This window comes from Schistocerca gregaria, chromosome 3 (genome assembly GCF_023897955.1).
Source record: "Schistocerca gregaria isolate iqSchGreg1 chromosome 3, iqSchGreg1.2, whole genome shotgun sequence".
In the NCBI taxonomy this organism is placed as follows: Eukaryota; Metazoa; Arthropoda; class Insecta; order Orthoptera; family Acrididae; genus Schistocerca; species Schistocerca gregaria.
The window spans coordinates 842019972-842032239 of record NC_064922.1 but is presented as its reverse complement, the minus strand read 5'-3'; the positions used below and the strand labels follow the sequence as shown (position 1 = coordinate 842032239).

Below are 12268 nucleotides of genomic sequence, written 5' to 3'. Positions count from 1 at the left end.
AGATCGGCACTGACCAGGGCACATAGCCGTCTCCAGAGCTGGGAAGGTTTGTCATTGCCTAGTTGCTCGACGTGGAGCAATTGCTGTATTGCTGCCTCAGTTGAATGTGCGCTCCGAAGTAGAATAGTCATTTTGGCTAGAGTGTGCCAGGTAGGTGAGTCCGGGGCTATGACAAGGGCAGCAATCAAGTCCTCCTGGTCATGCAGGTGTGTGATGAGGCACAGAAACCTGGTTGACTTGTCAAGTTTGTAATGGTCGACCACTTGGTCCACAATTTTGAACCAGGTTGTTGCTCTGTCGGGATTAAACGGCGGCAGCATCGGTAAGCATTGTAGAATGTTCAGAGGAATAGATTGAGAAGAGTTCATCAGGGCACTGCCTAAATTGAGCTGTTGTTGCTGTAGTATTCCAGGAGAGTGTGCCTCCAGGGGATGTGGCAACGTTGGCTGCTCAGGAGGCAGCGTGATGGTGACACGTTGTGGTTGAGCGCGATCCTTCGCAACGCAGGAGGCCGCAGCGGGTGAGACACTGTAATGTGTTGATTGCAGTTGCGGAAGCTCAACACATTGCAGGTGTGTTCGGATTGGTGTGTTGCAGAAGACCAACGCAGATGAGGCATGGAGATGTGCCGAGAACGGTAGCGGAAGCTCGACTGGAGCCGGTGCGGGGGCGACAATTGAGAAAAAGTTCAAAGTTTGAGAATGCATGTTAGTCCGCGGAAAGCTCACCATATGATCAGAGCCGGGGCCACCTGTGTTGCAGGGAGGCTGTGGAGGCACGGGCTGTCCAGAAGCACAGTGTGGGAAGTGATGTTGAATGTGGGACAGAAGGTGTGAATGTTAACTGTTCATAGTTACTCCACTCAAAATGGTATGCTTATAAGGTGAATGTCATGGCACAAAACACTGAGGCGTAGCAGTGGGATGGAGATGGAAGTCAGGCACAGATAACAAGTTATTGTTCCTGTTGCAGGCTAAGGTATCGAAGTAGGAAGGCATGTGCTGATGCTGAACTGAGGCAGGCACAGGCATGGTCGGATGTTGAGGAGGTAGACCTGTAAACGAAGCAGTTCCGGACACGTGGCAGGTATCCGTGAGGCACTGCACGGTTTTAGGTGTGGCAAATCTTAGTCCTGGCGGTAGTAGGTTGCCTGACGAAGCATTTGCAGAAATCGGCATTGGTCCCGCACTGCACGGAGATCCATAAGAGGTAACTGCACAGTCGATCAGGTCAGGGCACATGTGGTGGGAACAAAGACGTTTGATAGCCGGAGTCGTGCGCACTCCTAACCTCACTTATTGTTGGAGGCTCGAAAACGTCTGGCGAAGTCGGTGGAATCATCGAGTGAGAGGCATCGTGTTGCAGTCCTGGTGGGTGTACATCGCCCGCAACATGAAGCATGTCAATCAAAAAATCCAGCATTAGGCACTGGGCTAAATTCATTGTTCAAATGCTGTGTCGATCTAATACACGTGAAAATAACTGACGCGGACACCGCGGACATTGTAAAACGGCGAAAACACATGATGTTACAACTCGGGGTCACCAGTGAGGGGGAAGTTCGGGTTGCTTACACCAAACAACACCCGCTTAGCAGTAGTTCATTTCTACATCTACATCTACATCCGTACTCCGCAAGCCACCTGACGGTGTGTGGCGGAGGGTACCCTGAGTACCTCTATCGGTTCTCCCTTCTATTCCAGTCTCGTATTGTACGTGGAAAGAAGGATTGTCGGTATGCTTCTGTGTGGGCTCTAATCTCTCTGATTTTATCCTCATGGTCTCTTCGCGAGATATACGTAGGAGGGAGCAATATACTGCTTGACTCTTCGGTGAAGGTATGTTCTCGAAACTTTAACAAAAGCCCGTACCGAGCTACTGAGCGTCTCTCCTGCAGAGTCTTCCACTGGAGTTTATCTATCATCTCCGTAACGCTTTCGCAATTACTAAATGATCCTGTAACGAAGCGCGCTGCTCTCCGTTGGATCTTCTCTGTCTCTTCTATCAAGCATTGGGCGAACAAGCGTACTGTAACCTACTTCCTTTGTTGTCGGATTGCATTTCCTTAGGATTCTTCCAATGAATCTCAGTCTGGCATCTGCTTTACCGACGATCAACTTCATATGATCATTCCATTTTAAATCACTCCTAATGCGTACTCCCAGATAATTTATGGAATTAACTGCTTCCAGTTGCTGACCTGCTATTTTGTAGCTAAATGATAAGGGACCTATCTTTCTATGTATTCGCATCACATTACACTTCGCTACATTGAGATTCAATTGCCATTCCGTGCACCATGCGTCAATTCGCTGCAGATCCTCCTGCATTTCAGTACAATTTTCCATTGTTGCAACCTTTCGATACACCACAGCATCATCTGCAAAAAGCCTCAGTGAACTTCCGATGTCATCCACCAGGTCATTTATGTATATTGTGAATAGCAACGGTCCTATGACACTCCCCTGCGGCACACCTGAAATCACTCTTACTTCGGAAGACTTCTCTCCATTGAGAATGACGTGCTGCGTTCTGTTATCTAGGAACTCCTCAATCCAATCACACAATTGATCTGATAGTCCGTATGCTCTTACTTTGTTCATTAAACGACTGTGGGGAACTGTGTCAAACGCCTTGCGGAAGTCAAGAAACACGGCATCTACCTGTGAACCCGTGTCTAAGGCCCTCTGAGTCTCGTGGACGAATAGCGCGAGCTGGGTTTCACACGATCGTCTTTTTCGAAACCCATGCTGATTCCTACAGAGTAGATTTCTAGTCTCCAGAAAAGACATTATACTCGAACATAATACGTGTTCCAAAATTCTACAACTGATCGACGTTAGAGATATAGGTCTATAGTTCTGCACATCTGTTCGACGTCCCTTCTTGAGAACGGGGATGACCTGTGCCCTTTTCCAATCCTTTGGAACGCTTCGCTCTTCTAGAGACCTACGGTACACCGCTGCAAGAAGGGGGGCAAGTTCCTTCGCGTACTCTGTGTAAAATCGAACTGGTATCCCATCAGGACCAGCGGCCTTTCCTCTTTTGAGCGATTTTAATTGTTTCTCTATCCCTCTGTCGTCTACTTCGATATCTACCATTTTGTCAACTGTGCGACAATCTAGAGAAGGAAGCACAGTGCAGTCTTCCTCTGTGAAACAGCTTTGGAAGAAGACATTTAGTAATTCGGCCTTTAGTCTGTCATCCTCTGTTTCAGTACCATTTTGGTCACAGAGTGTCTGGACATTTTGTTTTGATCCACCTACCGCTTTGACATAGGACCAAAATTTCTTAGGATTTTCTGCCAAGTCAGTACATAGAACGTTACTTTCGAATTCATTGAAAGCCTCTCGCATAGCCCTCCTCACACTACATTTCGCTTCGCGTAATTTTTGTTTGTCTGCAAGGCTTTGGCTATGTTTATGTTTGCTGTGAAGTTCCCTTTGCTTCCGCAGCAGTTTTCTAACTCGGTTGTTGTACCACGGTGGCTCTTTTCCATCTCTTACGATCTTGCTTGGCACATACTCATCTAACGCATATTGTACCATGGTTTTGAGCTTCGTCCACTGATGCTCAACACTATCTGTACTTGAGACAAAACTTGTGTGTTGAGCCATCAAGTACTCTGAAATCTGCTTTTTGTCACTTTTGCTAAACAGAAAAATCTTCCTACCTTTTTTAATATTTCTATTTACGGCTGAAATCATCGATGCAATAACCGCTTTATGATCGCTGATTCCCTGTTCTGCATTAACTGATTCAAATAGTTCGGGTCTGTTTGTCACCAGAAGGTCTAATATGTTATCGCCACGAGTCGGTTCTCTGTTTAATTGCTCAAGGTAGTTTTCAGATAAAGCACTTAAAAATATTTCACTGGATTCTTTGTCCCTGCCACCCGTTATGAACGTTTGAGTCTCCCAGTCTATATCCGGCAAATTAAAATCTCCACCCAGAACTATAACATGGTGGGGAAATCTACTCGAAATATTTTCCAAATTATTCTTCAGGTGCTGAGCCACAACAGCTGCTGAGCCCGGGGGCCTATAGAGACATCCAATTACCATGTCTGAGCCTGCTTTAACCGTGACCTTCACCCAAATCATTTCACAATTCGAATCTCCGTCAATTTCCTTCGATACTATTGCACTTCTTATCGCTATAAACACGCCTCCCCCTTCACTGTCCAGCCTATCTCTGCGGTATACATTCCAATCAGAGTTTAGTATTTCATTACTGTTTACGTATGGTTTCAGCCAACTTTCTGTTCCTAGTACTATATGGGCGTTGTGACCGTTTATTAATGAGAGCAGTTCTGGGACCTTTCTATAGACGCTCCTGCAGTTTACTATTAGCACATTAATATTGTTATTCCTTGTTGCATTTTGCCTACTCCTGCCTTGCCGCGTCTCAGGAGGCGTCTTGTCGGGCCTAGGGAGGGAATTCTCTAACCTAAAAAAACCCCATGTGCACTCCACACGTACTCCGCTACCCTCGTAGCCGCTTCCGGCGTGTAGTGCACGCCTGACCTATTCAGGGGGACCCTACATTTCTCCACCCGATAGCGGAGGTCGAGAAATTTGCACCCCAGCTCTCCGCAGAATCGTCTGAGCCTCTGGTTTAAGCCTTCCACTCGGCTCCAAACCAGAGGACCGCGATCGGTTCTCGGAACGATACTACAAATAGTTAGCTCTGATTCCACCCCGCGAGCGAGGCTTTCCACCTTCACCAACTCCGCCAACCGCCTGTACGAACTGAGGATGACCTCTGAACCCAGACGGCAAGAGTCATTGGTGCCGACATGAGCAACAATTTGCAGTCGGGTGCACCCAGTGCTCTCTATCGCCGCCGGTAGGGCCTCCTCCACATCTCGGATGAGACCCCCCGGCAAGCAGACAGAGTGAACACTGGGCTTCTTCCCCGACCTTTCCGCTATTTCCCTAAGGGGCTCCATCACCCGCCTAACGTTGGAGCTCCCAATAACTAATAAACCCCTCCCCCCGTGTGCCTGCTCGGACCTTGCTGAAGGAGCAGCCACATGTCCACTCACAGGCAGAGCGGGCGATGCCACACGGCCAGCCTCCACATTGACCCTCCGCCTCGTGCGCCGCGAACGCCGCTGAACCCGCCACTCCCCTTGGGGAGAGGGTGGCCCAACCGCGCCCGGTACCCGCGAAGATGTTCATTTATTCACCTAAACACATGCAAGGCTCACAAAGAACTGAACATGGCGGAACAGCCCAAATACAATGCTCAGAATCCAAAGATGATGCTCAGGGTCCAAAGACGAACGCATATCGATGCTGGTGCCAACCTCATCGGCGCCACAGAAGTATCACCAGCAACAGTGTCATTTGCCTTCACCATGAGACGTTGCGCAGAGGTTTGGTATTTAAATAATGACATTGCCACAAAGTACAGTGATCGGTACATTCACCTCTCCTTCCTGTGCTGGCCAAATAATGGCACTGAAATTTTTTCCACTATCAGGATTCAAACCAACTTACCCCCAGGTTCAGCACAAGCATTTGTTAGCGACCTCGGCCACTGAGGCGTGGTGATGTTATTGGATAGCTATACCTCACTGTGTCCTTTACTCTGGTTATCTGCCATCATTAGCTGGCGATCATGTGATATGAGCTATGATTGGCTCACAAAAATGCATCGCACAACATAATGTCAATTTCAATGCTTTGGAAGCAACTGTGTTGTATTTTGTATTTGGTGAAATTTGTATTCATACTTTCATAATACGGAAATATCCAGTATACACATTGCTGTTCATCAAAGATCTTTTCAAAATACATTGATTTTGCCTAATTGAAAAGTTTTACAGCTCCAGTGAAAAGTATATTGGCTTTTAACATGGAAAAAATGTACTTTCACCTAGCGTGCAGTGTTTTTCCACCTGGGAAAAAGTGTATTTTTAACTGGGAAATCCAGGAAAAATCTAAGAATTTTTTTATTGTTCGTGTATACACCCTGAAAAAAAAGCAATCTTCTCACACAAACAACTGAGTTTATTCACAACAAGAGATATGTGTACTAAGGCACTACTAGGAACAGCAAAAGCTACTCCTGAATCCATATTCCCAAACAAAGTCCAGTTCAAGCCATAACAGAGTTCCTTATATTACAAGTGGAAACCACCAGAATAGCACTGTAGCCAGTATGATAACAGGTTAAGTTGTTTGGGGGAGAAGACCAGACAGCGAGGTCATCGGTCTTATCGGATTAGGGAAGGATGGAGAAGGAAGTTGGCTGTGCCCTTTCAAAGGAACCATCCCAGAATTTGTCTGGAGCATTTAGGGAAATCGTGGAAAACCTAAATCAGAATGGCCGGACACGGGATCGGACCATCATCCCAAATGTGAGTCCAGTGTGCTAGCCACTGCTCCACGTCGCTCTGTGGTATGTTAACACTACTGGCGTGCACTCTACTGCTTGCATCATAACACACAGAATGGAGAGGGGTCAGATTGTCCCTGTGCCAGCTTATATGCCAGTGTCTGGCATAATCCTGTCAGAGGGCATGTCTGTGGGGTCAGTGGCATCTAAGTTGTGACACTGCAGTGGTTGGTAGTCTTGTTGTGCCATCTACTGGGTTGCCAGGGCAGGCATGGATGGTGACACACTGCATCTCCATTAATTTTTTAAAAATAAAGTAGTCAACCACGCGGTGTGGCTGCATGATTTGAGGTGCCATGTCACAGATTGCGTGGAGCCTCCCACCGGCGGTTCAAGTCCTCCCTCGGGCATGGGTGTATGTGTGTGTTGTTCTTAGCATAAGTTAGTTTACATAGTGTGTAGGTATAGGGACTGATGACCTCAGCAGTTTAGCCCCTTAGGATTTCACACACATTTGAACATTTGTTCACTGGATCAAGATCAGTCAGTCCATTACATTAATATTAATCATTCCACAATGTAAGTTAAGAAGAGCAATTATGATAAACCCCTGTCTGGCTCACGCAAAGTTAATTGTTTTCAGAATGTTCATCTGTTTGTTTTCTACATCTTCCCAGTCTCTCATCTGTTTGTTTTCTACATCTTGCCAGTCTCCGTCTTGACTTAGAGTACTTACCATACACACTAGTTCCCGCTACCCACCCACCCACCCACCCACCCACCCACCCACCCACCCACACACCCACACACAAAATGTCTCTATATGGAATGAGTCACATTCTCATCTCAAACAACAGCATGTACATGGGTGTTTCATATTTCTCCCTTCTCATTCCACTTCACTGAAAGCTCCACAGTTCTTTCTTGATATAATTTGTGATAAACACTCTCTCTCTCTCTCTCTCTCTCTCTCTCTCTCTCTCTCTCTCTCTCTCTGTGTGTGTGTGTGTGTGTGTGTGTGTGTGTGTGTGTGTGTGTGTGTGTGTGTGTGGGCGCGCGCATGCGTGTGTGGTATTAGCAGATTAAACTGTTGTTGCTGAGGTTTGTTTTTACATTGTTTAACTGATTAATATAGGGATTGTCTTACATTTACAGACGAAACTTTGGCTGCTGAGGTTTCGTTCAAATTTATTTTGAACCGCCCCAGAGGATACGGCATGTTAGACAATATTTTTATTTGAATAGGCTTCAGATTTTCCGATAATCTGAAGTGCTAGAGACAGTATTGGCCGTGCTCAAATAATCATGTCATTTAACTTGTGGCACTAGTGCAAGGGATACATCAGAAACTATGAACTAGTCACTGCAACAATCTAATGCTCTGTTTAAAAATCAGCTATTTTGGGAAACAAAGGAGGAAATAACATTAAATTCTATCAGCTTACAAAGTTTTGTTGTATTTGAACAGGTGTGTAATAACAGTTTTCATACACGTATGGCTACGTATATATAAATTTATGCTGCATTTTAAGTAAAGATAACATTCAAAGGCGAAAATCTTTTCATTCAAAAACCATTATTTATTTATTTATCTATCTATTGTCTCCTGAATCAATACTATTCTTGACATGCACATGGTGATGCACAAACATACATTTGTTGTTGGACATTATGATAATTTGCTGCCCATGAAGTAATATGCCGAAAGTTTACACGAACATGATTTTCTGGGAAGTTATGAACTCACAAATTACATACTCAGTTACACATTTTTATTTTAGAGATGTATTCCTCTCACACATATACACAACAGTACCTGGTCGGATATTCTTTCCGCACTTAATCTGCTTAGTAGCAGATGATATAGATGCAAGATTTTTGCACATACTTGCATTAATGTTTTACTCTTTACAAAATTCTTTGCTGCATTTTTTTCACCAATGTGAAGCACTGTAGAAACAATGATCAAGTAAGAACGATTTAAATTTTGTATTAAATACAGTCACGTACTTACTGTTTATTTCTGATGGCAGGCAGTTGTTTTAATGCCTTTGTTGAAAGGAGAGTTTTTAAAGGCAGAGGTGTGCATTTCTTTAACATGGAGTTTCATTTTCTGCCAAGTACCATAGTCATGGACAATCACATTTTTATTAAATTTTGTAATATTATTTTTTTACAATTTTGCATAATTCTAGTGTATACAGACTGCCAAGAGATAGGATGAGCAACGTTGGGAAGAGAGGTCTGCAGCTATCAGTCAGAATCCTGCTGCGCATTGACATTAATGATATGGGCCTGTAATTAAGTGGATTACTCCTACTATGTTAATTTGTACAATATAATATAAATATTTGAAGAAATTAATAATCTTATGATTCTGATTCCGTACATTGGTTATTGATATTTCAGGTTATAGAAGATGAACAGGCACAAAGAAACTGTCTGGAGGTTGGCACTCACTTAATAAAACAGCTTGCATTACTGAGAGATGAATTTGAATGTATTGGAGATGTGCGAGGCAAGGGATTAATGGTTGGTATTGAAATGGTGGCAGACAAGGACAAGAAAACTCCGATCTCGGCAAAACAATTCATGGAAATATGGGAGGACTGTAAAGACATGGGAGTACTGTTGGGGAGAGGTGGACTTTGTGGAAATGTAAGTAACTCAGTACAATTATAGCTACATCACTTGAAGTAAATTTACCACGTACATATTAGGGAGATAACTATGTGTAGTTCATATTCTCAATGAACTTTCTGGCACAGTAAAACAACAACCTTATTGGTGACACTTATGAAAAACAGGGGACAAGGAAGAGGAGTTATAGAAAGAATGAGAGTAGAGGTAAGAATAATCATTGCTGTGAAGAACACATAGCATGACACTATCTGTGTGAGATGATAGTGGCAACATGTTTCTTTCATTGTATGAAAATTATTATACCAACTGCTGTCCTTCCATATGGTTAAATGATTTCCTTGATTTTTGAAATTAATTTAGTGATTTCTTATTCAAAGATATAATTTTAATTTTTGTATGAAATCACCAAATACTCTAATGTGATAGATGCCTAAAGGACAGTGTGTGGATGCAACAGGGAGATGAATAACATCATTTTATGAGTAGGTGATACCCATGTTTCTGAAATTGCATCCATGAGAGAATGAGTTTGATTTGCAGATGTGAGCAGTAACTGATGTTTTGGAGGTGTTTTTGGTATCTCATAACATTCTCTCACAATCTCTCTTACGTGACAACTCTTGGGAGTTGCTCAGTGGCATTAAGTAGGAACACCTTTCTCCTGCTGCAAATATACTTCATCAAGCAATATCATGATTCTAAACTTTTTATGTATGCTCGTATGTGATAATTATATCACTGTGAAGACTTTGCTAAAAAAGTGCGAGATTCACATAATTTGTGGCTACGTGTCATATCAGTAAACTAGCAACATGACCATATTGCCAGCACAAAATCAGTACCTTGTCTCTGAATCAGAGCAGTTTGATTTAGCTGAGGAACTATTTTTATTAAGGCTGAAGTGATCTGAATCTACTGCTCATAAGTAGTGACTGTTGATAGATCACTTTCCAAATGACAATATCCCATAATATTTAACTGATCATATGACAGGTGACTGGGAATCCTAGCAAAGATGCAGCAACTTTTGTTTTGTGTAGAATATTTGAGCAACTAACTGTTTTTGTTGGAGGGAGGGGAGATTATCAGTCTTCTGACTGAAGTGGCGCACCATCATTTCCTCTCCTTTGCCAACCTCTTCATCTCAGGGCAAAACTTACACCCAGCGTCATCAATTATTTGTTGGATTATATTCCAATCCATGTTTTCCCATACAATTTTTGTGATGTATCTCTCTGTCTAGTACCATGGGAGTTGTTCTCTAATGTTTTAGCACATGTCCTACTGTCCTGTCCCTTCTTCTACTTACGTGTTTTCCACATATTCTTTTCCTCAACAATCCTGCAGAGAACCTCATCACCCATTTAATTTTAAGCATCCATCCATAACCCTGCATCTCAAACATTTTGATTCTCTTTTCTGATTTTCCCACAGTCTCCACTTGCACACAATGCTCCATGCCAGGCATACATCCTCAGAAATTTCTTTTTCAAATCAGGCCTATGTTTGAGATTGGAATAATTTTTTTGGTGAGGAATTCTTTCTATGCATTTGTTAATCACATTCATATGCCATCTTTCCTTTGTTCGACATGTATTATTTTGCTTCCAAAGCAGGAGAATTCATTCACTTTATCTAAATTGTGGTCCTCAGTTTTAATTTTAAGTTTCTCGCTAATCTCATTTTTGCTGCTCCACAATACTCCTGATCTATATTTTGCACCCAGTAGACTTTTCATTACATTCAATGTGTCCTGTAATTTTTTCCTCTTTTTTTTCCAGAGAATAGCAATGTCATCAGTGAACGTTATCATTGTTATCCTTTTGTCTTGAGTTTTAATCCCAATTCTCACACTTATTTTATTTCCTTCATTGTTTTTTCAGTATTCATATTGAACATGTGGGGCAGTGGGTTTAATTTGACGATGATTGTTGTTGGTGGTTCACTGTCTTTCTCATGCAAATATCTTTGTGGACATCCAGAAACCAGTGGAGAATGTACTGACCTAGTTTCCAGCCTGCATGGCCACAATCTGGTCCAGCCTGCTGAAAGAAATGTTTCTATTTTCCTTCTACTTAGCAGAATCAGGACTTTGACTATAAATGAAGCAATAAAGTCCTAGTTCATGCATATATTGAGTAAAGTATCTCACCTATGACACTTTGAAACTCACTAAATTCAACTGACAGTACATCTTTTTATCGTAAACAGCACTATTATCAGTTCAGAGGCGACCTCTATGGTACGTTCCTACATCTACATCTACATCTACATGACTACTCTGCAATTCACATTTAAGTGCTTGGCAGAGGGTTCATCGAACCACAATCATACTATCTCTCTACTATTCCACTCCCGAACAGCGAGCGGGAAAAACGAACACCTAAACCTTTCTGTTCGAGCTCTGATTTCTCTTATTTTATTTTGATGATCATTCCTACCTATGTAGGTTGGGCTCAACAAAATATTTTCGCATTCGGAAGAGAAAGTTGGTGACTGAAATTTCGTAAAAAGGTCTCGCCGCGACGAAAAACGTCTATGCTCTAATGACTTCCATCCCAACTCGTGTATCATATCTGCCACACTCTCTCCCCTATAACGCGATAATACAAAACGAGCTGCCCTTTTTTGCACCCTTTTGATGTCCTCCGTCAATCCCACCTGGTAAGGATCCCACACCGCGCAGCAATATTCTAACAGAGGACGAACGAGTGTAGTGTAAGCTGTCTCTTTAGTGGACTTGTTGCATCTTCTAAGTGTCCTGCCAATGAAACGCAACCTTTGGCTCGCCTTCCCGACAATATTATCTATGTGGTCCTTCCAGCTGAAGTTGTTCGTAATTTTAACACCCAGGTACTTAGTTGAATTGACAGCCTTGAGAATTGTACTATTTATCGAGTAATCGAATTCCAACGGATTTCTTTTGGAACTCATGTGGATACCAAATAGACCTTCACCATGACTACCAATACTCAAATAAATGTTCAAAATAAATGCTTGCCACAAAAGTGGAAATAATATTCACCACTTGCCACGTGGATTTGTATTTATCATGGATGGCACAGTAACAGTTACATTAGCAATATCTGAGCGATCCAGGATGGTGTACAGTCCCCGTGAGTCCACTATCACTTTTTACCGAAAATACACTTTTTGCCACAGTTTGTCTCTGACATCATCCGAGGCAGAACACGATCTGACATTTAACAGACGTGGATCTTATAGTGGCTGAGTGCGAAGTGAACCTCTTTTTCCTGCCTCTCGGGCTGTATTTATATAT

General features: G+C 42.9%; 1 protein-coding gene across 2 annotated transcripts in view; it reads left to right on the top strand.

Moving 5' to 3' along the window:
* Positions 1 to 12268, top strand: part of LOC126354731 (alanine--glyoxylate aminotransferase 2, mitochondrial-like) — a 120526-nt gene that overhangs the window by 106082 nt on the left and 2176 nt on the right. For both annotated transcript variants that reach the window (XM_050004593.1, XM_050004594.1), the window contains one exon: positions 8755 to 9003. In XM_050004593.1, the coding sequence (XP_049860550.1) occupies positions 8755 to 9003 (249 nt within the window). The remainder of the gene's footprint in view (positions 1 to 8754; positions 9004 to 12268) is intronic.